Below are 26,633 nucleotides of genomic sequence, written 5' to 3' on the forward strand. Positions count from 1 at the left end.
CAGCCTCTTCCACCACTGCCTAGAACAGAGTTTGGCTCACAGAAGAGAATGGGTAAGTGTTCGATATAAAGGACAAATGCAGCCATTCATTTTTAGCTTGTCTCCATAGTTACTTCCCCATCCCATACTTGAGAGGACACTTGTGAGCAGCGGAACCCACCCCCAACCCAGGACTGGAAACTCCTTTAGAGCAGTGGCAAGGAACCCCTTTGAGCCAGAAAAAGATTAGCTCTAAGCACTTATATGCTGTGTAGCCTTGATCCAATTATCTGAGTCTCAGTCTACCTCTCTGAGCTCAAGTCCTCAAGTCACAGGGTCAGTAGGTCTATTCACAGTGGTCAAGCCAATGTGCCACAGATGTTTCTGCTTGCATGTGCAGCATGTGAGCCAGGACTTCTGATTGCTAGGCTGTCCTCTTGTACTTTCTGATTCACTGGATGAGGAGAGACTAGGTCTGGGTTTACACGAAACTGAATTCTTTTGAGTTGCTGTGACATAATACCATAGATGGGGTTATTTATACATAATGAAAATTTATTTTTTACAGTCCTGGTAAAGGCGGGATTGCTAGCATAGACCTATCTTCTCATTATGCCTTCACATGGTAAATAAGCAAGAGAAAACTCCGGGGTCTCTTTCATAATGGTGCAAATCAACCCATGAAGTAGGTGCTCCAAAGGCTCCATCTCCTACACCATCACATGGAGACCCATGTTGCCACATAAGAATTGGGGTCAACAAAGGTGCCCAATCTCTAGCAATACTGATGTCTCTGGTCCAGGAATCCCACACTGAGAAACACTGCTCTAGCTGTGCCTAAGGACACTGCTTGCCGACCCTGTCCTGCTCCATAAAGCATACTATTTCAACACCCAAACTTCACGTTTATATCATACTATTTCAACACCCAAACTTCATGTTTATATCTTACTATTTCAACACCCAAACTTCATGTTTATATCTTACTATTTCAACACCCAAACTTCATGTTTATATCTGACTCCTTTTTCTGGAATCTTTACCCAGTCTGTAAATTCCTCTGGGCAGAAATTATACTTCCCACACCCCGCACTCTCTCATTTTCTGTTTTGCAAAATAATGAGTACATTTCCAGTGTGATTAATAATAGAACAGGGGAAGGGGAGAAAACTCCGAATACCAATGGTAATAAAGAGCATCTACAAATGGATAGCAGCCCTAGATTCTCTTAAAAATTAATTATGAAGCAAAGAACATTCTACCATCAGTGGCAATGGAAAAAAGATTATTTTCTTTATGACACATTTTGTAGGATGTAGGTTATTTGAGATGTAAGTCTAACTTACTTAAACACCAACAATTCTGGAAATATAATACCGCAAACAACATTTCAACTCATAATTTTTACAGTGATAGTCAGACCATTGTGTCTGTCACATGTAAAATCCATTATACAGCCATGGCAACTGTTTGCAATAGGTTATAAATTTTTATTGAGATGATCATCTTGCGATTGAATTTCTAAGTGCATTATATGATCATGAGCAAATAAGTCCGTAGGGGCTTTGAAAGTGCTTTGAATATCATTTCCAAAGATCAAAGCCCCTCAAAGCCCTTACATTTACCTTGTGGAAAAAGAGAAGCCTTATCAACAGGTTCAAATCAATTATTTTTATGAATGACTATTGCATTGCAGAGCTGAGGTAAGGAATTACCTGGCTTAATAACATATCCTTCTGTCCTTTGAAAGCAGCCAGCTTCATAATCAGGTTTCAATGAGGAATTTTACCAAAGACTATTTAGAAAAATCATTGGGAAAATGGACTCTCTGTTCATCATAGTGGTTCAATAATTTTCAAAAGAGTAAGTCTGAGCCATAGAAATATTAGTGATCCTTGGCTTCTACACTGTCAGGAGTACTACTGAGACACTTCAGAGTGGCTGCTGTCAATTCTGCTCTTAACACTCAAACTGGTTCATGAGCAACTGAAAAGTCAAGTTTGTTCCAAACAATTGATCTATGAAGGAGAAATGTATGCACAGAGCAAATGCTACATCAGCTTATAGGTAATTGTGCTCACAGAAGAAAAAAGTAAACACGCCAAGCCACACAGACATACACACGTGCACCCCCTCACACACACCTCCAGCACTGGACTGTTCCTGCAGGTCACCACTGTTGTAAGACACACCCACTTCCCCTGGGTGGTTCCTTTCCTGCTCTTTCAGATGGTTTCTTCCTGCCTCCCAGGAACTCACAGGTTGCAAACCCCAACCTCTGCTTGTAAAAGAAAATACTGAGCTTTTCAGGAGGTGTCTGCTATCTGAATTCTAGTGTTTTATGCTTTCTGATCTACTTGATGTCTAAAGTTGTGCCCCTGTGCTCATTAGCTAGTTCTCTCTCTTTCTCTCTTTTTTTTTTCATGTGTTACTAAGGAAGTGAGGAGTGCCTCTACCCCTACTTTTCCTCCTAAGCCCTGTGTTTTTTATAGCATAGTACATCAAGGGGCAACAATTTTAGGGGCACAACTGTATAATAGGCCTGATGCAACATCCTCTGCTGTGTCCCATGTTAGTACACTTACGAATTCTTCACTTCCACCTCAGAAGTATTTTTGCTTCTTTTTCCCTCAGAAGTCCATGCTGGATGCTTCACTAAGCCAGACATCACAGCAGTAGAGCAGCCCTGAACTCAGTATGTTATGCCAAGGGCACACACCTCTCTATTCATCATAGTGTAACCAAAGATCCAGGGCTCTGGAGCCAGAAATCCTGAGTGCAAATCCTGTACCACGGTCAATTCAGTGAGCCTGGATAAAGTTAGAAAATACCGAGCCACTCTCCCTCCATGTATACATGGAAGAGAAGTACTTACAGGGAATGGTATTTGAGGGTGATAAGGAGATAATGTGAGTTTTAGAAAAATGAACACCAGTCTCTATCAGTCTCATGGGTTCCATTCAGAGATCCAGTCTTGGACAACAGGCAAAGGCAAGAGGCCTTGAGGATATAGTTGTATCCAGAGAATCTTCCCAATCACACCCACAGCAGCAGCACATAAGCAGTAACATCAGGGAAACAGTTGGCGCCAGAAACCCACAGTTAAAGTAGAATCCAGAGGCTCCCAGAAGGACTGTCCTAAGACAGACTCTTTAGTAAGAAGCCAGGAGCCCCCAGAGGATATGAAGTCAGGAAGTTCTGAGGGACCAAGGCAGTTTCAGAATCAATTCTAAGACACTGTCAGAGCCAGGAACCTATAAGAATGTAACTAGTATGAGCGAGAATCTCCTCAGAGACAAAGCTAGAACCAGAAACCACCAGGGCAATGACCAGATCCAGGGGTCACAGACCAAACAAACTATGCATATTAGATATACAATTAGAACCAGAAGCCTGCAGGGATGTACTTGACATAAGGATTTTGAAGGATACAATCAGAGGCAGGATCCCTTGGAGACACGGAACCAAAACCCCTCAGAGACATGCAAATGACACCAGGATTCCCCCACAATGATGAGTCCAATGGATGTCCCATCAGAAATACTGTCAACACCATGAGTGTCTCCATGACACAACCAAAGACAGAAGGTTCTAGAATCAAATCTAGAACCCAGAGTTTCTCTCAAGATTGAGAAAGCCCTTAACTATCTTTCCTTCAAAGGCAGCACATTTACACCAGAGAAACCTGTGCCCAAAAGGCAAGAGGAGGGCCAGTCAGAAGAATAGCAGAGCATCTGGAGGGACATCCTTACCGGCACACTTGGTCCTGGTGGTAAGGGGAGGCCCTGGCGGCCCTGTGCCCCCCTCGCCTGGTCTTGTGAGCAGCACTCGGATCTCATACTCCACATCAGGGTCCAGATGCCAGAGCTTGTAGTTGGGGGAATCCACGATGTGGGTCTCAGCCCAGGTGCCTGTGGTAGTGCGGTACTCTACTTCCTTCAGAATGATGGGGCCGTCCCCAATAATGGAGTTGGCATTTGGCTTAATCCACAGGTAGGTGGCTCCCACTGCCAGAAGTTCTGGGGGGGCAATGGGTGTGGGAGGCTCTGTAAGAAAGCAAGCAAGCAAAGGAATTTCAGTCTAAGTTGTTTACATGGCAGAATCTAATCACATAAGGAAAAGTGGCTAAACTTTCAACAAAATCATAGACATGGCTGGGCAGATAAAGGAGCTTGCTGCCAACCATGGCACCTTGAGATGGGTTCAAAGGACCCACATGGTGAAAGGAAAGAACTGACTCCCATAAGTTGTCCCTGAGCTCCACTTACAGTATGTTATGTATTCATGTGCATTCACATCCCCACCCCCTTGTGTGTGTGTTCCCATTTAGTGTTTAGGTATGACAGGTTGTATAACCTGTAAGGGGGCTGATTTTCCCCCTCTCAGCAGCCATTAGTTGCCTGTAGTTCTTCATCTAGGGTTGGAGCCTTGTGCAATTTTTCCTATCCATGCTGGAAAATCATCTGGTGTTATCATTATGTGGGTATTGTTTAGGGGACCACGTTATTGCAATTTCATGGGTGCAACTCTCATTGAGAGAAGGCACTATCTCACATCAGACTGTGGCTCTTACAATCTTTTGCCTCTTCCATGGTCTGAGTCTTAGTTGTAGGGTCATGTTATAGATAGATGTATCAATTGGGGCTGGACACCCCATGGTCTTGTTGTTGTCTGCACTTTACCAATTGTGGGTGTGCTGTCCAGTTTTATGTCAACTTGACACAAGCTAGAATCATCAGAAAGGAGGAATCCTCGGTTAAGAAAATGCCTCCATAAAATCAGGCTGCAGGCAAACCTGCAGGGCATTTTCTTAATTACTGTTTGCTGTGGGAGGGCCCAGTCCATTATGGGCATTGCCAATCCTGGGGTGGTGGTCCTGGGTTCTATAAGAAAGCAGACTGAGCAAGCCAGTAAGCAGCACTCCTCCATGGCCTCTGCATCAGCTCCTGCCTCCAGGTTCTTGCCCTGTTTGAGTTCTTGTCCTGACTTCCTCCAGTGATGATCAGTAATGTAGAACTATAAGCCAAATAAATCTTTTTCTCCCCAAGTTGCTGTGGTCATAGTGTTTCATCACAGCAACTGTAGCCCTGACTAAGACAGTGGGTTTCCCTGATTATCTCCATTTACCGCAAAAGGAATTTTCTTTGACAGGGTATAAGAGCAAAACTTACCTGTGGGAAGAAAGATAAGTATTTAGAATACGGTTAAGCACTACACTGATCTAGAAAAATGGCTGTAGTAGATCCTCCTCTAAAGTCCATGATATCAACAACCATGGGTAGTCAAATAAGTTTTCAGTACCAACCATAATTTCTCTGCTATTAAGGAGCCTTAAGTCCAATTAGACAGCTGATGGTTAATCCCAAGATATCATTGACACTATTGTACCACTGGTGACATCTTGCCAGGCTGGTCATCGTCATGGTTAGTAGGTAGCTGGGTAAAAGTACTGATGGCTTTTCTCCCCTGGCAGATGCATGCAACCTTTGGACGCTGTGAGACTAGTACTCAGGGAGGAGGTTTTCACGTTGGTTCCACCTCAGATCACACACACTATTAGCAGAAATCCTCTGCAGATGGTGGTATAACCACAGATAGGAAAAGGATGGTGCAACAAGAATTCTGCTTCTCCCTTATCCTGTCAGGTTTCTGCCAGCAGAGAGTATCCTTGGCTAATAGAAGGATAGCTGGAATCAAGGGCCAAAGGAAAGATCATACCACATTATCTGCTAACTAATCTATGTGGCACCTTCTTTAGGCAATATATACTTAACCAAATATACATAACCAAACTCACAGAGGAGTGAAAGTGAGATGAAATCCACAACCCCATGCAGGGTTCCCATATGTAGGTCAAGACAGCCTCAGACTCACCATGTATCCCAGGCTGGCCTCAAATGCCAGGTTCTCTTGTCTTGCCCTTTGGAATTCAGAGATTACAGGTACACATCACCATACTTCACCACATGGCCATTTGTTTGTTTTAAGATGTATTTTGGGCTTTATTTTATTTTCTGAAAAATATTTTATTTGGAGCTGGAGAGATTGCTCAGTGGATAAGCCATTTGTTTGCTCTTGAAGAAGACCTGAGTTCAAGTCATAGCACCCACATGGTGGCTCATAACCATCTGTAACTCCAGTTCCAGGGGATCAGAAGTCTTCTTCTAACATCCATGGACACCAGGCACACAAATGGTGCACAGACACACACTCAGGTTAAACATTCACACACATAAAATAAAATAAATTATTTAAAAATTTAAATACTTTATTTAATATTCATACATGCATATTATTTTCACAGGACTTACACAAGGTCAACCAAAGTCCCCGCACACATAGAGGAGGAGCTCGTGAATCACCACCCCATCTGAGGAAATATGATATCTGCTGGAGAGGGAGAGTCACTTTGTGTCAGGGATGTGGATTCTGAGGTGCAACCAATGATCCAAAGAATTTATTTTATTTTTCATTATGAGTAAGTGTGTGAGTATTTACATGAAAGTGCAGGTACCTGCAGAGCCCAGAAGAGAACATCCACTCTCTTAGGCTTGGAGTTACAGGTAGTTGTGAGCAGCCTGGTGTGGGTGCTGGGAACTGAATACTGGTCTTCCACAAGAACAGGAAGTACTCTTAACCACTGAAATCTCTCCAGCATCCCCCCCCCACCCACATTTTGTTTGTTTTTGTTTTTAAACAAACTTGATATGTTCATTATTTTTGTTTGTGATGAACACAGAAGCGGAAAAACAGTCACAGAAGGTAAGGAAGAGAAAGCGCATCCTCTCTCAGCCGCCAACAGAACAGCCTTGGGAACTGCTGCAAATTCTAATCCAGTTCTTATTCGTACCCTACATATTTTCCTGTAGTTTCAATGACACATAGGCCAGATGTAGATTAGTTTTGCTTCCCTCACTTTAAGTATCCTAATAGTCCCAGTCACATGCTAAAGGGAGGGGGTTGCTGTCTTTTCTAGTCACTGAATAACTATCAAGTTATCATCCTAATTATTTTCCCACCAGTGGGTATATGGGTTGTTCTAAGCCCAGCTTTGGTAAATAATTCTGCCACAGACATCTCTATGCAAATGATTTCAGTCCTCCTTGTCTGAGTCTGATATTGTTTTATGACCAAAGGCCAGGAATGGGGTTATCTGTCAAGGGGAATGAACAAGTCCTTGAATCCTATAGCAGAATGTAGAGGTGATAGGGTAAGAAGTTAAATGCAGATTTATTTAAGAACTCGTTACTGAGAAGAGTCTCTGGGCTACTCAGATGAGCAAAGGAGGAGTGGGGTGCTAAATTTAGTTTGGAATCAGGTAGAGATTTTGGGATAGAGACTCATTCTGTGTTTTTCTTTTAATTAATTGCCTCGCATTAAAGATTCTCCAGAAGCAGAATAATTTGTTTTAAACCAGGGATGGACAATATACTCCCAGTGTGACTCGAAGCACATCTTGAGGGACAACTTCAGATTGCCTCTATTATAGCTCACCATTTGGTCAGAGAAGGGAATTAAGCATATTAGTCAAGCTAGGTGCTTTTCTTTACAAAGCCATGGAGGTTATTACTCAAGACCTTGTTATCTCAAAGGTGTTTGCAAATTGATTTTGGGATAATTTGTTCCAGGTAGAGAAGTTAAGTTGGCAGGCAGATAATTTCTGGACTCATCCTTTGTGCATTTTAAATATATAGAGCTTCTGACGGCCATTATCAATTCTCAGGAGCTCCCATCAGTCTCCAATGAGGCCTCAAGGGTGATATTTTGTAGCTCCATGATGACTCTGCCTAATTCCTTAATATAATTATTCACAGACCAGATCTGGACAGGATGAAGAGCAACTCACTCCAGTTCTGCGGGGGCTGAGCAGTGGCTGCATTCAGCTCTTCCATCGACTTTCTACCATGGTTTACTGCTCTCCTATTTCAGGCATTAGCAGTTTTCAATTTCTGACCACCAGAAAGAAAATATAGCATTAATCTTTCCAAACATTTACTCTCTTTTCATGTATTTCTAATGGTAGGTACAAGTACAATAACAAACATCTTCTTGAGTGTATAAATGTCCCCATCTCAAATGGCTAGTGGGTTCACAAGTTCACGTGCAGTCTTGGCTCTATGGAGTGCTCTCTCTCTCTCTCTCTCTCTCTCTCTCTCTCTCTCTCTCTCTCCCTCTCCCTCTCCCTCTCCCTCTCCCTCTCCCTCTCCCTCTCCCTCTCCCTCTCCCTCTCCCTCTCCCTCTCCCTCTCCCTCTGTCTGTCTTCCCAAAATAGATCATGTAAATTCACCGTAGTGTCTCCTGTTTTGAGCACCATGAAGGCATCACATTATTGCTTTTAGTTTTTATATTTTGGATTTTCTCTTTTCAGTGGCATGCTGGTTTAAAACTGGCATTATTTTAAATAAATATGTTATTTTAAATAAATGTGTTAAAAGAGGAAGGAAGCGGGGATGAGGGATAATAATCTCTTATTAATAAACAATATATTGTTTTTAAAATGAATAAAAACATTTGCATTAATTCTTATCATGAATTCTCTTCTATATCTGAGATGTACTCTCCAGTAAGACCATGCAAGAGATGCACATGGACATCCAGTCAAGCTTAGATGACAGCCATCATAAGATCCTGAAGACATCTAGAGGGATAGTGAGTCTCAGAAGGCACTACAGAAATGGGGTAGGTGTAGCATTAGAACTCAAGGCCAGATTCCTGCCCCTCCCTTTCTCATTTTATACTTTAGATGTTTATGGAATTAACCAGAAGTGTCATTAAAGAATGTGTATACCAAGAGTCTTTAACTTTGAGTAATACAGAGACCCTAAAAATCTGATAAGGAACTCTAGATGTTCTTCTGAGAAATGCGCCAAAGTGCATTACCCAGAGTTCTGTGCTGTAGTGGGTAGCCATTCCAGCTTTGATCTGGAAGTTCCAACCCCCATTGAGACTTCGGCAACTGTCACGCCTACAAGGCGGGGCCAAGGGAGGTGCCTGGGGACCCGAGATCTGGATCGGCGGGCGCTCTCTCTGTTGCGGGGACCCTGGATAGTGGAGGCAGATCGAGCAGAGCTCCAGAGAACACCACTGGACTGTGATACACCTTCCCCAGACTCCGCGACCTACCTATCCCTTAATTTGTAAGTTATGCCATTAAATAAATCTCCTTTTAACTACGTGGAGCAGCCTTAAATAATTTGCACTGTAATTTGCACTGTTATGGATTCTTATATGTTGATACAAATGTAAACTATTTTTATATTCCTGTTTAAGATAATTTGTATATTGATACAAATACAGAACTATATTTGTTATAATGTACATATATTTCTACTCTTATATGAAATATTTGTATATTGATACAAATGTAAATTTATATCTGTCATACTTTATGTATGTTCTACTTCTGTTTAGGATATTCGGTATATTGACATATATTTAAGATTATTGTCATATTGCATATCGCACTATATACTCCTACCTCTGTTATAAATATCTTGTGTTTGTCACAATTTTGAAGTCATTGTTCTTTACCATACATTTGCTTATAGACTGTTTACCTTGTTTACAGGAAGCCTTAGTCCTTAGGTTATTTCGGTAGATAAGACTTATAGATTTATAGTCACCTATGCTTGTCATCTCTATAGTTACGTTAGTTAGGTTATCCAGATTTACAGATACATAGGTCAGATGGACAGGTAATTTTCAAACACTTCATAGACCTAGAGAATATGGCATTTAAATAACTTAGAATTCTGTTGATGTGAGACACAATTGCTCCTGGCTGCACCAATTTGATCCCGAGAGAATGTTGGGCTTCTAAGACATTTCCATTTGGAAGTTTGTCTTCTTGGCACAAAATGTCCTACTGGGCAAAGAACTGCCCTTGCCTCGATGGCTGACAGTACAAATGCAATGCTATCCTTTCTGGACAAGCGGGACACAAGGAAAGCAACCACTGTACTCTGCCAAGACAGGGTAAGATGGTCTTTCAGAATTCCTGCTTCTGAAAATGGTCTGTCAGATACTTTAGGCCTATAGCCAATTTGAATGCACCAACTATGCTGAGAAACATTAGGTGACTGTCCAGGCTGCCAGCTGTCTTGGTCTACTCTCACAAGATTCCCGAAAGTTGCTTGCATCCATCTACCATTTCTCAGGTACCGTCATATTCCTTCTCAGGTCTTTGATGGGATTGAAGACTAGCAGTTATAGTTACAACTTAGTAGATAGAACATATTAAGTATTAGATTCAGGTTCTTTAGGATAGGACACCTTTTGGAATGATCTTTGTAACATGCCATTTACCTATGCTCTATACTTCTCTGGACTTTAGTATGTGTTTCTTGCTTGATATTGTTTGCATTGGTTGTACTTCCATCTTATCTAGGTCATTATCCCTCATTATTCCTGGACAATATTTGATAACCATTCCTTTGTATATAGTCTTGTATTAGGTTAGAACTTTCTTATTTAGACAAAAAGGGGGAGATGTAGTGGGTAGCCATTCCAGCTTTGATCTGGAAGTTCCAACCCCCATTGAGACTTCGGCAACTGTCATGCCTACAAGGTGGGGCCAAGGGAGGCGCCTGGGGACCCGAGATCTGGATCGGCGGGCGCTCTCTCTGTTGCGGGGACCCTGGATAGTGGAGGCAGATCGAGCAGAGCTCCAGAGAACACCACTGGACTGTGATACACCTTCCCCAGACTCCGCGACCTACCTATCCCTTAATTTGTAAGTTACGCCAATAAATAAATCTCCTTTTAACTACGTGGAGCAGCCTTAAATAATTTCACCAATACTGTGCATTACTTCAGACATTCGTGTATCCTTCTGTTGTAGTTAATCTTCCTTGGCAACATAACTGGATTTAAAATCATACAAGAAATGAGACATACTTCAGGGTGTATCTATTGGGAGGCTTCCAGAGAGGTTTGGTTGAGGGAAGACCTACCCTGAATGTGAATGTCATTGTGCCATGGGCTGGAGTTCTGAGGCTTAGTAAAAAGGGTAGAGGGGAGAAAGCAGTTAAGTACTAGAATTCCTCTGCCTCTGCTTCCTGAGGGCAGATGTAATGTGGCCAGCTGCCTTATTCCACTTCACCACGTCTTTCCTGTTCTGATAGACTGCATCCCCTAAACAAAAAGCCAAAAGACGCCTTTCCCCCATTCCATTGTTCTGTTGGGTATTCTGTTACAACAACATAATAAATAAATAAATAAATAATAAAACTTCTGAAACTCATGTATAAATCTGTGCATTGAAAATAGAGGAAATATAAGAGTATCTATGACCAACCACATGCCCTTATCTTACACTTCTTTGAGACTCCAGACTACCCTCTGTTGCAGTGACAGAGGCTGGAAATATAACCAGAAAAGGGATTACAATTCAGCATTTCCAGTTTCTCAGGCTCCCAACCTTTGGGTGAAAATAAGCATGTGAAGGTTTCCATAGAACATTGATGAGTAAATGTCTAGGTCCCAAGAAAAATGATGCACCCAACACACTCATATCTAAAGCACAGAGATATGAGGTTCATCCATAACATAGCACATAGGCTATATAGGAACCTTCTACAAATGCATGTTTCTGGGGCTAGAGATGTAGCTCAGTTCTTACATGTTTATCTAGCGCAGAGTCAAATCAATCCCCAACACTATACACACTGGATGGAGTGGCCCACACCTACAAGCTCAGGATTCAAGAGGTAGAGGCAGGAGGGTCAGAAGTTTAAGGTCATCTTTGGACACATAATGAGTTCTAGACCAGTTTAGGACACATGAGATCCAGCCTTTTAAAAAGGAAAATGTTTTTAAATCCACATTTCCTCCCACCAAGGACTTCACTAGGGTCTTGAGATGAACAACTTGGCAGACAAAGTCCTCTGTGAGAGAAATTTCATTTTCTACAAACTGTCCTTCTCAGTGTAAGTTGAAGCAGTCTTTACATGGAATCCAGTGATGAAGATAAACACAAACACTGTGCCATGGAATTAGAGGGTATCATTGCTGAGAAAAGCAGCAATGACAAACGGGATGTGGGTCATACTTCAGGGGACAGCCTGTAAAGGGGCCTATTGATCAGGGAAAGTCTTCCAGGGGGAACTTAGGGGAGAGGAGTATTGGGGTCAGAAATTCCTGGGGGTTCCCTAAATCTGTATTGCTTGGGTAGATATCACCCAAAGCCAATCAGGTCAACAACTAAAATCATATATTGTGAAGATTTTTTTCATTCACTCAAGCACTCATCCTACAAACATTCCTGAGATACTGGAGTGTTCTACATATTGATTCAGACAATTAAATAATAGAAGCAAGAACATTATCTCTAGTGGGCTGGCTGCCTGGAAGGGGTCATGAGGAAAACTTGTGGAGTTTGGAAATTTTCTATACCTTGAATAGGGTTATGTAACTGTCCTGATTTTCTTTCTATTGCTGTTATAAAGACCATGACTGAAAGAAACTTGGGGAGGAAAAGGATTTATTTCACTTAAAAGTTACAGATGATCACTTGGGGCACCAAAGCAAAATCTCAAGGCAGGAACCATGAAGAGAAGCTGCTTCCTGGCTTGCTCTCTGTGGCTCACTCAGCTTCTTCCTTTTACAGAACCCAGGACCACCTGCACAGGGATGGTACCACCTACAGTGATCTGGACCCTCCCACACCAATCATTAATCAAGTAAATGCCCCCAGAGACGAGGCTGCAGACCAATCTGATGGAGGCATTTTCTCAATTGACATTTCCTCCTTCCAGATGACCCCAGCTTGTGTCAAGTTGACAAAACACTAGCCAGCATGGTGACACACATCACAGCAGACTTTAAAATACAGCTGTCTTTGTGTGTTGAAATGGGATCTTCAGGAGTTATGAAAAACGAGGCTAACAAGAGGACTCAACCAGTCAAAGCTCTTGAGCACAAGCCTGATGCCTTGAGTTCAATCTACAGAATTCATGCTAAAAAGCGAAATACTGTGTCTCACCTCTGTAATCCCTGAGCTCCTATAGAAAGATGGAGACAGACACAGGAGAATCATGTGGAAGCTCTCGGGCCAGCAGACCTGGAGGATGCAACTCAGAAACACAACAGCAAAAGAGACCCTGTCTCACCAAGGTGGAGGGGGGAACAGACACTTTAAGTTGTCCTCTGACGAACACACACATACACACACACACACACACACACACACACACACACACACACACATACACACACACGCACACATACAGATACCCACGCGCGCGCGCACACACACACACACACACACACACACACACACACACACACACAGATACACATACACATTTATAAATCATGGAAAACAAACAAAAGTTTGACTGACTTATCTCTAGTCAGTCAAGGAGAAAGAATGTTCACAGGGAGAAACACTGCTAAATTTATGTAGAATGAACCCCGTGAAGTTAAAAAGGAGAAAGAAGACACAGCATTTAAGAGCACATACTGATCCTTTGTGAACCTGAATTTGATGCCCAGCATCCATGTCAGGGGGCTCACAGTCACCTGTAACTTCAGTTCCAGGGGATCTGGCAACTCTGGGTTCTAAAGGCACCTGCACTCATGTACACAAAACCACACATAGGCACACACATATACATAATTACTAATAAGAATAAATATTTAAAAAGAGGTGAGCCTTCAACCCTGTGTCATTTCTCTCCAAGAAAGTCTGTCCTCTCTTACAGATCTCGACTCTCTAACACATCCCCTAGTATTCAGTTGCTCAGATACTGCTAGCTCCCATCCAATAGCTTTCCCATATATAACACAATCAACCCCTCTCTGACCCCCAGCATCCATTATGCAAAGCCAAGTGATTGACATCTGATGGCACCTCAATCTACAAAGTTTGAAACCAAACAAGAGTGAGAAAAGCCAGCTGTTTGGGAGTTATAGCCTGACTTGGAAAATGGCATTGGCCCCCTATGGCTAGATATCAAAGCCTACTGAGGAAAAAGATGTTGTGAGCTACCCTCCAACCCTGGGCTACAGCTGCCCTCGAGATGCCAAACCTCTCCTTCGATGTATAGATGGTGGAGTGACCCCCTTAATGTAATTCAGCCTCATCCTCAGGCAGCAATCTTCAGACCAATTCTGTCTTTCTTTTCCCTGCTGTGAGCACTTGTAACAGTTTGACTCCCAGAAACTCCTACAGAGAGCAAAAGTGCTTCAAATAGTTGAAGATGGAACGGTATGTGTGCATGTGTGTGTGTATTGTCTGCTTCAGACAAAACTCAAATGTTCTGAAGAAAACTGGATGTCACGAAGGTGTGTGGGGAACCTTAATATGGTTCAGGTAGGTATAACATGACCTCCAGCACATGCTATCGCCTTCTTTACTCTATCAGAGCTCACATTTACTTTGATTTACTGGTCATACAGTCTTGAGAAGTCTAACAGCAGGCACACATATGCACACAGGGAGACAAGTACAAAGGATGTACTGTCATCACTTCCATAATTTTACACATGCTATTCATGTGCCTCCACTGTTTTTCAAATCTGCCGTAAAACTACTTTTGTTGTGTGGACTGCTGAGGTATCTGAAAAGTCGCTGTAGTAATTGGACAGATTACTGATGCAGATGCAAGACTGATGCATAAAATTGTGGGTTAAGGATCAAGAGATGAAGGGGAGCTAGCCTGCAGCCAGAGTCCAAGTCTTCTTTGCCCTGTGTTCATCACTTCCCGTATGCATGGCCCTAAACAGTTCCCTGGTCTTTGTGGGTTTTCATTGTCTCACCTTGAGATTGGAAAACTGCTTTATGACATAAATTGCAGAAATATTTAAATTCTCTAGCTAGGACCACAGGGATTCCTTGTGCATTCACTGACTTTGCCCTGCCTTTAGAGTCAGCCGTGGGCCTGTTTTCTCATCCTCACCCTGTATGAGTCTCTGAGTACCGTCAGATGAATCACAGCGAATGATATACCAATAGGTACTGCTGGAATTATTCTTTGTCCCTCATCTTTAACTTTTGACACCAAGACAAAACTCTGAGCAATACAACCCAAGGGGGAGAGATTTATTTTATATCAGGATTCTGAATGTTTCTGTCCATCATGGTGGGGAGGGCATGCGTGAGCAGAGGTGTTTGTAAAGTAATAACAACCAGAAAGGTGGTGGGAAGAGGGAGAGACAAAGGAAGGAAGAGCGAGGGCAAGAGAGGGGGGAGGGAAAAAGAGCGAGCGAGAGAGAGGGGGGGAAGAGAGAGAGAGGAGAGAGGGAGGGGAAAAGAGCATGTGTGTGTGTGTGTGTGTGTGTGTGTGTGTGTGTGTGTGTGAGAGAGAGAGAGAGAGAGAGAGAGAGAGAGAGAGAGAGAGAGAGAGAGAGAGAGAAATATTACTAGTTTTCTTTTTCTTCTGTTTTCCACATGGGTCCCAAGCCAATATGGACAATGTCATTCACATTCAGAGTAGGTCTCCCTGTGTAGTTAAACCTCCCTGGATATGTGTAAACACCCTCACAGATGCACCAAGAGTGTGCTTTACTAATGTCCTAGGCATCTCTTAATCCGATCAGATCATCACAGGGAAAAAGTTGAATACATATTTGATGTCTTAGCTGGATGTGGTAAAGCATGCTTATATATCAGCACTTAAAAGGCTGAGGCAGGAGGATAGTGGGTTCCAGTCTGGTGTGAATTACATAGTGAGAACCTGTCTACAACAAGTTTAAAAGTGAAGATCTAAATATTTGAAAACTTATTTAAGTAGGTAGAAAAGAATTTAGCAAATTCTTTTAAAAGAAAAGGTTAGTGTAGTGATAAAGAGATGCAGAGATAACAGGAGGAATGTTACAGAGAAGCATGTGTGGACATCTGTCTAAGGAGTGGAAGTATTTGGAGAAGAACAAAGGAGGAAAAACATGCAACAGAACAGTATTCAAAAACATAGGTGAAGAAAACTCTAAAACAAAGTCCCAGGTTTTCAGACTGTGAAGAACCCAGGGAGAGCCAGACAAAGTCAATCATAAGGCTTGGGCTTAGGATCACATAGAAATATCTTTGAAATATATAACTAAATGAAAATCCCAGCTATCTAGAAAACATACAGCTATCCACCAAAACAAAACAGAAAGGCTTTTTAAGAAAAATGTCAATCCTCACACTGCATCCTTTCAATTTGAAACCCTGAGATATGGGGAAGATAGAAATGATGATGATAATAATAATAATAATAATAATAACTCAAGTGGTATCACTAAGAGCTTCTACAGACTGGACATTTGTAGACACCTGTCAGTGTACTTAGGATGTTAAAATGCTAATTGGTTTTATTACTGGGGAAACTTTATGGGTAACAACTGTGAAGATCCACTTTTTTTTTATTTTTCTGAAAAGAAGAGATATCGAGATGAATGTCAAATAATTAGTCATTCAAAGAACCAAGATTGGGATGGAAGTACCTGCCTAAGAGGCTTCACTCAAAAGCATTAATGTAAGGATAGCATTACCACACACAGAGAGAAGAGGAGTGCTCCTCAGGAATGTGCCAAGAATTTCACATCCAGAGAAGTTCTTTCTACACATCCAACAGAACAGAACTCTCATGCATAGGAATAAAAACACCACCCACTGTGTTCCTTAGAGAAAAACTAGTTGACAGTTTGCACCTGTGCACCTTGAATGATCAGTGTCATAGTTTCTAGGATGTGGAGTTTGACTATGCCAACAACCAGTCACCACAGGATGCAGACATTTCTGCTACAAGTCCTTTCTCTTTAAGATGAGAGCCTAGGAAAAAAGATATGCCCCACATTCCTTCAGTAAGGCTCAGGGACCATCACAGAAGAGAAGCGGGGAAGAGGGAGGACCAGAAGCACACAGTGTCTACTGGACAAGTCAGAACTGCAGCATTTATGAATTTATAGCAGCTGTGGCTGCCTACACAAGATCAAGCCAGCCAATGTGTCAGCATGGAATGGGAAGGGGGTTTATCAGTCCACAACCCTAACTGAGAAGCTATGGGCAATTGATGGCTTCTGGAGATGAGAGAATCAGTGTTCTTTATGAGTATGATTCCTGGTAGGTATCACATTCCAGTGGATGGCCCCATACCCATGAATATATGGGCAGCATGAACTGGAGTTGATGGGATATTTTTAAAAAGGAAGAGTGGAAGAGAACATGAAATTGTGGGGTAGGGAAGTTGGTGTGGACCTTGTGGGAGTTAGGATAAAGGATCAATGTAGCTGGAAATTTTTCCTGTGTCCTACCCGGTCCACAGCCGCTCAGACCCAAATAAATACACAGAGGCTTATGTTAATTAAAACTGGTCATCCATTAGCTCAGGCTTACTACTGACTAGCTCTTACACTTAAACTCAGCCCATTTCTGTTAATCTATATGTTGCCACATGTTCCATGGCTTTACCTGTGTGTCATTACATTCTGCTCCCTGGACAGCAGGCTCGTGTCTCCTGACTCAACCTTCCTCTTCCCAGAATTCTCCTTGTCTGTTTATCCCACCTATACTTCCTGCCTGGCTACTGGCCAATCAGTGTTTTATTAAACCAGTGTATGAAAGCATTATTCCACAGCAGATCAAAACACACTGTATGATGGCTCTGGTGGCAGCAGAGCCTCCAGTACCAACAAGACCACCGATTGTGGCTCTAACCCCAGACTTCTGTGTAAACTTTGTAATTATTGTAAAAAAAATACACTTATGAAATTCTTAAAGAATTATTTTTAAAAAGAAAGAAAACTGCCTTAATACTGAAGAGAGTCCTCACTGTCAGGAGAGGCCTTCTCTTTCAGGTATGTTTATCTAGTGCTGTAACAAGCCATTTTTGTGATAAAAGGTTAATGTAACCCTTTCATTAGATACCACAAATGCTTTTGGAAAAGTCTCTCTCAGATTGATGACTTTAGGCTTTAAAATTCTACTTTAACTAATTCAAACAAGAAAACAAAGTTTCACCCACTTAAGCCTATTCATATACCTGACTACTGGCCATGGGAGTACATGTCTTCAATCCCAGTAGTTCTGAGGAGGCATCAACAGGGGATTGCTGCATGGCTGAGGCTAAATCAGGCTACATAGTTGAGTTCTGAGCCATATTTGGCAACAGAAGTGAGAACAAAACTAAACACCTAGATACTAACACCAAAATGTTGATGCTCCATGTTCTTTTTTCAGCTCTAAGGAAGGAATTACTTTCCCATTCTCTGCCCCACCCCCTCTCTCAGACAGATGTTTTCTAATAAGCATGAATTGGCTGGTTATTGTAAAGATGCAAACTTAAATAAAGTTTTTTATACCTCATGCTTTCATAGGCAGGGTGTCCTTTGGTGTGATTCATCCCCTGCCATCTGTCCAGACATCTAGGTAGCAGAAATCAAGAAGCATGGGCACATCATTTGTCTTGCTGGTTTCTCATCAATATCTTACTAGTAGTGAGATATGGCTACTTCTGATACTACCAAAGGCCTCCAGTGTGAGGAGACTTGACTTTCAAATAGTCTTAAAATTATATAAAAAAAAAAATCTAAAAAGTAATTTTTCTCCCTACAGTTATCCATGCAATGAGACAACAACGTTCTTATTATATGGATATGGATATGGATACCAAGGCTCTGACCTTCATAAAATGTAACCTTCATAAAATGCCACACCGGTAGTAACCAGAATAGAGTCCTGCTTCTTCTCAGAGTCTACACTCTTTCCCCCATACTGAACGGTCTCTTTCTGTGTACTATATAAATGCTCTTCAATTTCAGGTATGAAGAATACAGGAAGGGTGTGTTCACAAAGGACTTTCTGTGCATCCAGCACCAAGCTGAGGGCACTGATTTCTTTTAGGCAGCTGGTGTCATCACTCACACTTTATAAGTGAAACAAACAAACCCACCAACAAACTGAAGGCTTAAGAAGATTAGCTGATCACAATTACAAGAAGGAGCTGGGATGCAGTGCAAGGAAGATTAGAGACAAGTCTATCAGTATCTTTCCTGTTGAGAGAGGTCAAGTGATCATGCCAAAGCTACAGAAGGTGGTGAGGAAGAGAAGGTAGATCCAGAACTATCCCACACCATGTTAACAGGAGCCAACAGTTAGAGAGCTGTGAATGCAGAAGGTATGTAGGAAGTTACAGTGTCTCACCTGCCTGAAATAGAGGACCCCAATATGTGCCGAACACTCAGCTTAAAGATGTCTAGCGGTAAGAAGCACCTTGTCTACTGACCATACAAATAGTAAAGTTTTCAAAATATTTATTTTAATTAATTGCATGTGTGTGTGTGCGTGTGCATGAATGTGCGTGCACAGGTGTGTGTGCGTGTGTGTGCATGTGTGAGTGCAGGTGCCCATGAAGTTCCGAAGCATTCGATGCCCCTGGAGCAGGTGGTAGTAAGCTACCTGATGTGGATGCTAAGAACTGAAACTGTGCAAGAGCAGTGCATGCTCTTAACCTCTGAGCCTCTTTAGCATCTATAGAGTCTATACACTGAGAAAGCACACACCTGGCCTCTAAGAGGATAACTGTCTCTTGCCCACTAGGTTCATTTTGCTACCTTCGCCATCTTAACTTTACATGCTGTTGATACAGAAATAGTAGGAGGCATCTTTGCTTATGCTGCTGTCTCTGCTAGGCTCCTCTTCCCCTTCTCCAGCTAACTCACTTTTTTTTGTCCTTGAAAACTGAGCTCTCCTGTGGAGTGCCCTCCTGGATACTCCCATCCTTATACTTTGTTCTCTGTGCTTTCTGGTATCTTAGCACAGAATGCAAGAGGCAGAACTTGAGACAAAGTTTCTGCAGAAGCAAGAGATTAGAGATGAATTCTCAGGAGGCAGAACAGGGGCAGCAATGGATAAATAATCACAAAGGATGTGATTGCAACTGCAGACTAGGTTCGGCCTAATCTCACAGGAGCTCTGGACACGAACCATGCCAGTTTTAGACAAAGGCACCAGAATTACATGGCATTAATTAGTCAGTCTTCCTGGATGCAGAGGCATCATTACCTCTCCTCACCCCCTTTCTGCCCCCCCCCTGCCCCACCCAGCAATGCAGCTCCCACTGCTAAAGGCACTTATCCTGAGACAAGGAATATTAGTCTCCTAGGACTTCTAAAACAATATGCCACAATGTAGGCAGCTGCAAACAGAACATTCAGTTGTCAACAGGACCACTTTCCCTTGAGAGGCTCCAGGAAGACTCCTTGCTTACTTCTCCAAGCCTCTTGGGTTATTTCAACAGTCCTTGGGCTTCTGTGGTTTGTGCATGTATTTTAATCACCCTCTGCCCCGTCTTCATATGATGTTCTTATGTGGCTGGAATTTTTACCCACATTTCCTTCTTCATATGAAAACTTAGTTCATACTAGATTAATAACTGCCATAGTTAGGGTTTCCATTGCTGTGATAAAATACCATGACCAAAAGAAACTTGGGGGAGAAAGAGTTTTTTTCACTTACACAGCCCACTTCTGCCTGCTAAGCACACCTCCTAAAGGCAGCATGACCTCTCTACTTAGTGTCACCAGTTTGGGGACAAGTGTTCCACATGAGTCTTGGAGTGGGGCATTTTATAGCCAAAGTATAAGATTGATTTTTAATATCTCTTATTTTGGCTGCTTAAGCTAGAATCAGAATTGAATCACTTTGAATCCCAGCTCTGCTATTTTTAGCTATATGTAGTAGATGCTGGTGGTGCCCAGCCAGATTTCTTAGCAGTTGGCACCTCCACGCTCTAGAAATGTCCTACCTCCAGACCTGCACTCACTCTCTGCTAATGTTGTCACAGGACTGTAAGGGAACCATGATAAGGCAGACTGGCTATGCCAAGACCGGATACTACACTCAAGGACAACCTTCACCCAAGGAAGGATGAGAATCAGCTGGTAAGTAAATACCCTAGTTTGCTGGTTCGTGACAGTATGGTAATTTCCTATCTCTCAGATGACCCCTAGTGACACTGATCATCAGATACAGGGCAGGCACTGTTACAAAATCCTGAACCTACCCTTCAGGGCACTCCCTTCCTTCTTTGCCACACTTCCCCATCCCCACTAGTATGCCCTTCAACTTTTAGACAAACTACTTGGAAATATGTCCCAGAGTCTGTTCCAGGAGAAATCCAATTTAAATTATTATGAAAGCCTTGACATGTTATTTAATATCTGTATCTCAAATTCCCCATTTGGACTGAGGGTACAGCTCAGCTGGTAGAGTATTTGTCTAGCATACACAAATACTTGGGTCCAACCCCAGCACCATATGAACTAAGGGTGGTGGTGCATGCCTATATCCCAGAACATGGAAGGTGAAAGTAGAAAGATCAGAGGTTCAAGGTCATCCTTGACTACTTAGCAAGTTTGAGGCCAGCCTGGGTAATGTAAGATCTAGTAAAAAAAACATTCAAAAATAAAATCCCCAAAGAACAGTAATAAAACCACAAAGAATTAGACATTCAAATTTTTCATGTATAAAACAGGTTAATAATATCACTTTCCTTACAGGAAATGGCATGAGGATAAAAAACAATTATATTTAAAACAAGTAGGCCACTCGCAGCACATAAGGTGTATGTCATGTTATCTCTTATCACCACACTCCTGCCCAGCTATTGGTGAGGTAGTCAGCCCAGAGTTCCCAGTCCTCTAACTATAAAACAGAAAGATCCCACCATGTTCTTCTTCATACATCTAGATAGAATCAACAGCAAGGTCTGTGTGTTTTCTAATCAATATTTCCACAAGCCAATATATTCAGGAGTCCAGCCTCAGTCTACTTAACACAATAATAGTGAAACCTATGAAGTCATTTAGAAATGTATAATTCAGTAACAGCTTAGCACCAGATGAGATTTTATGATCTGCAATATTCTGTCTGCCCCTGGCTCCTCTTTGTCCCTCAGTGCCTCATAATTTTCAAGATTTCTCTTTGCTGGGCCATTTCCCAAAATTAAGAGCAGAATAATTATGCTAGAAGAGCCTTTTAAAAACTTACTTGCTAATCAGGAGTCTTCAGAAAGCATGAATCAAGAGTCTGTCTCCCTCGGAGGAGGACCTAAGAGACCTAGGATTGTCAAGCTTTGCAATCAGAAGCCACTCTGCAGAGGCATCTTGTCTCAGAGCAGCAAGGGTCATCTAACAGGCATTCTTTTGTCCTTCTGCCCCACTTTTGCCCAGTGGCCTTGCTATAGATAAATGAGTAAGTGGAACTCACATCTTAGTGGGTTTGGATCTCTGAGTTGCAAATATACCCAAGTCTATATACCCATGTGACAGTTAGAGACATTACACTACAGGGCAAGAGCAACTAATAATTTCTTTGTGTTGTACATAAGCTTTTAATCCTGGGCTTACTTATATGAACCAGTTCACTCCTTGTACCATACCATAAGGCAAATAATACTATAGGTACATTTTAAGGAAGAGAAAATCAAAGGACTGTGCCAGCCATTTATCTTTGATCTTTTGGCTTCAAGCTCACCTTGTAATGGTTACCTCTGTGACTCTGAGAAAGAACCATGCAAATTATACTTCCAGGTGCCTAGTAATAGAAGACTCCAGAGCAGTGTTTCTCAACCTTTGGGTCAAGACCCCCATAGGGGTCACATATCAGATATCCTGCATATCAGATATTTGCATTACAATTCATAACAGCAGCAAAATTACAGTTATGAGGCAGCAACAAAATAATTTTATGGTTGGAGGGTCACCACAACATGGGGAACTGTATTAAAGGGTTGCAGCCTTGGGAAGGTTGAGAACCACTGCTCTAGAGAGAGCTAAACAAAATACTGAGATACTCTCTTCCTGTCTCATTGTCAATGTAGCAAGAGGCAACTGTATTCTGAGCTTTCATTCCTTCTGGTCTTTGGTGCAACCATAGCATAGAATCTCACTGGAAACATGACCAGAATCCAGGTCATACCCTTAGTGCTGATGTACTAATGAAGGAGACTCTCCCTTCAGAGGTCTCAGCAACTAGCACTCCAGGATTTCTTTTCCAGACTTCTAGTCCCTGTAAGAACACTTGTTCCCTTTGGCTGGCTAAGACCTAGTTACAGCAGGTGCTTCCTGTCATTGTTGGCTACTACAGCCTCTCACTTTTGTTCTGTCAGCCTTCCATCATTTATGTAAAATTCCTCCATCAATGAAAGTTTTCTGTTTGAAATCCTTTGTGTGGTCTGAGGGTTGCTTAACCCTACATAGCAAAGCTAGATTTTATAATCACCTTCATTTTCCACATCAAGATACAGAAGATAAGTAATTTGCCCAAGGTCATGCAGTTAGTAGAGCCAGGATACCCAGACTGCCTTGCTCTAGAATTTGTATTTTTAATTACATTTTATTTATTTGTTTGTTTGTTTGTTTGTCTATTTAGTGTGTGTGTATGTGTGTGTGTGTGTGTGTGTGTGTGTGTGTGTGTGTGTGTGTATGCACACACCATAAGTCATGCGTCGAAGTTAATAGGCAACTTAACAAGAATTGTTTCTCTCCTTCTATCATGTAGGTCCCAGGGACCAAACTCAGGTAGACAGTCTTGTTGGAAAGTGCCTTTACCTGCTGAGACATTTCACTGGCCTAGAATTTATGGTTTTAACTGATACAATGAATCGCCCCCTATCCTTGCCCCCCTAGCCATAGAACAAGACATAGATAAGAGCTGAACAGAAAATCTCTGGTTCAACAAACAACTCCTGAAGACTGAGTCTACTTGTTCCCAGGACAAAAGATCAAAGCAAATCATCATCTCTACTTTGGAGGAAGCTGAGACTAGAGAGGGAAACCAATTTAAACTTAGTGGGATGAAGATGAAATTATACAACTGACAGTAGTAGAACCACGGTTGTACTGGCTTACACAGGAATGTGATAAATCAGAGAAAAACAGCCCTCAACCAATGTCTAAGTTCTGTTCTCAAGCTTTTAGGACCAAAGGGACTCTGAAGATGTGATGGAGACACAGCCACTGGGTCTAGTGCCCTGGCTTATGCAGGTAGGCTCGGCATAATCACCTATAGTCATTTTAAGTGAACAAGGAAGACAAAAGAAAGACATTTCTCTGTAACTTAGAATTTAAATAAAGAGGCCTTATTAGATAGGGAACTATTGACCCCTAGAAACTAGGAAAGAACAGGGAATAAATATTCCCATGAGTCAAATGAACACACACAGTCCAGTTGAATTGTTGTAGACATTTGACCTCTGGTCCTATAATATAAAAAAATCTATGTGGTTTAGGGTACAAAGTCCATGGCCACTTCTTATAGTATGCACGAGATATTAACACAAGCAAAGATATCAAAACTGGATGAAGGAAGTCATAGAGGGCTTCTTGGTGAAATCAATCAAGACATGAGGTGCATTTTTGAAAGCAGAGGCTTTAAAAGGTACGGAGATGGGATGGGTTCCTCTGAGCTAAGTCTAGGCTATTCTCAAGCTGAATGTCCTGCAGAAATCCAGGTGACATGGGGAAGCAGCAAAAAGAGAAGCCGAGAGGTCAATGAATACCAGATAGAGAATTCATCATACCAAGACTTTATAAGCACTGGTATGCCATAGGTGTCGATTCCTTTAGGACAGCCCTTCTGAATGTTGGGTCAAGAACTGGTGTGAGGGAAGAAAATGGGAATTGGGAATCTACTAAGGAAATCAGCATCAGTTGTCAGTTATGGATGGGAGAGATGATGGAGATGTCTGAAGAATATGATTGTACTGGGGTTAGACAGGCTGAGTGAGAGGAACAAGTCACGGGTTCAGGAGACTAAGTGGAGACAACACATGGCCATTTATTGGATAAAAGGAACAAAGGAAATGGAACCAATACAAGGATAGTCTTCAAGAGTCCTGGGTTCCTACACAGACTTCCTTGAGCTCCACAGTGCTCGTGTGGTTCATATTAGCTGGTATCTGCCCACTTTCCCTTCCCAGTATTCCAATGCCATGTGGTAGCTCTTCCAAGCTATGTTCAATGCCCTGTGTGTAATTTCTTTGCAATTCCAAGGGCAGTGTCGGGGATTAAAAGAGTGAATGATCATTGGGTCAAACAGGTTGGCTTACTATCACTATTGCTTAGTTGTGTCACTTTGGGAAAGTTACATCATTCCATTGAGCTTTGGGATTTTCATCTGTGCCAACTTCAACTGGGGCAATGGATCCTACCTCACTAGGTCTCGGTGAAGATCAAATGTAAATGCCAGAAACCTGACAAAGCTGATGGCTTTCTTTCCTTCAATGGTCCTTCCCTCCATTCCAAAGCCCTTTCCAACAATGGCCATCTAGCCTAGTCTCTTAAGCATCCTGTGGTCTACAGTCTGAGCATCTGGATCCTCAAAGTATCTTGGACTGAAGTGAAAGAATCAAAATTCATGTCCATGAATGAGGAAACCACTTCTCTCCCACAAGGATCAGCAACTAACAGTCAACAAGCACTGGGAGAAAAATTGGTACTGTCATACTAGAATAAGTCTGAGATAATACAATGAAACGGAGATGCTGAGAATAAGGGAAGAAACATGCAGTCTAGAGCAACTAGTGACCAGGAGGCGTCATCAGTTGCTATGCTACCAGACACAGAGAGAAAGGCTTACACAGAGTGGGGGATGGGGCTTTAGAGATATTGTTATTTTGCAAATTTCTCTCCTTGGTCTATCCCTATGTGCAAGCGAGAGATGAATAATTAGTCTCTAAGCTGCTGAAATGGCTAGAAGTGACTAAAAGTATAGATTCTTCTGAAGTGTCAGGAAGGGGTGTCCAGATGGATTAAGAAGCTTATCCACATAGCCTGCTCAGTTTGTGTGGAGAGTTTAAGAGATGATTGCCCCCTTTATGTAAAGAAACTGAAAAATTAGCTTCTTCCAAATCCCCTCTCATTCCCCTAGGGCTGGCTCTGTGCTCTGCCATATTCAGCCAGGAGAGAGGAGCCAGCAGAGCTAAGCAACTGCTCACATGACAAAGGGTTTGAAACAAAAGAATTATGCAAAACTCTGCAAGGTTCTATAGACTGCAGTCTCATCCCCTATGATTCTGTCTTAAGCGGGTGGATATAGGCTCCAAGGGCAGAAACAATGGCTTCACTTTGTGCTAATATCTACAGTGTTGTGGAAAATCAGTGTTCATAACCCTTCAAGGCAATATTGTAGATATTTCTAATATAGAATTTAAGAATTTCTTGAACATAGGCACAAAGAACTAAAAGAGATATGTATTGGCTTCCACTGAGTTATATAAAACAACCAAGTTTTAGCTGAAACAGTTTCATAGAAGAAATTCTATATGGTGGTACGGAGAAGTAATTTTCAAATTTTTATACACATAAAACGTTTCAATGAAATTCTACTTTTATGCAAATACTTTCTAGAAATATGGAGAGAAAATATACTGGAATCTCAAGATAAATATCAAGACCTTACAATGATATCACACCAAGAGTAACTCTGAGGCCCATCTCTCGTAAGCATAGAGATAATAGCCTACATAATAGGAAAACCAAGCAAAGCAATTAATTTATAAAATGAAGAACAGACATGATCAAGTTGATTTTATTCCAGGAATATAAGACTGACTTAGGACCAGGAAATCTATCCGTGAATACCACACAATCACAGAAGTGTGTAGAAAAGATATAAAAGACAGAGGATGGGGAGGCCTCAGGATGTGACATAACTATTACATAAACAACTC

General features: G+C 41.9%; 1 protein-coding gene across 18 annotated transcripts in view; it reads right to left on the reverse strand.

The window, feature by feature from the left end:
• Ptprt (protein tyrosine phosphatase receptor type T) overlaps window positions 1–26,633 on the reverse strand; it is a 1,101,940-nt gene that overhangs the window by 592,528 nt on the left and 482,779 nt on the right. For all 18 annotated transcript variants that reach the window (XM_052726074.1, XM_052726080.1, XM_052726075.1 and 15 more), the window contains one exon: window positions 3,732–4,025. In XM_052726074.1, coding sequence (XP_052582034.1) covers window positions 3,732–4,025 — 294 coding nt within the window. The remainder of the gene's footprint in view (window positions 1–3,731; window positions 4,026–26,633) is intronic.

Source organism: Peromyscus californicus, unplaced genomic scaffold (assembly GCF_007827085.1).
Source record: "Peromyscus californicus insignis strain IS unplaced genomic scaffold, ASM782708v3 Scaffold_7__1_contigs__length_154581171, whole genome shotgun sequence".
NCBI classification, from domain to species: domain Eukaryota; kingdom Metazoa; phylum Chordata; class Mammalia; order Rodentia; family Cricetidae; genus Peromyscus; species Peromyscus californicus.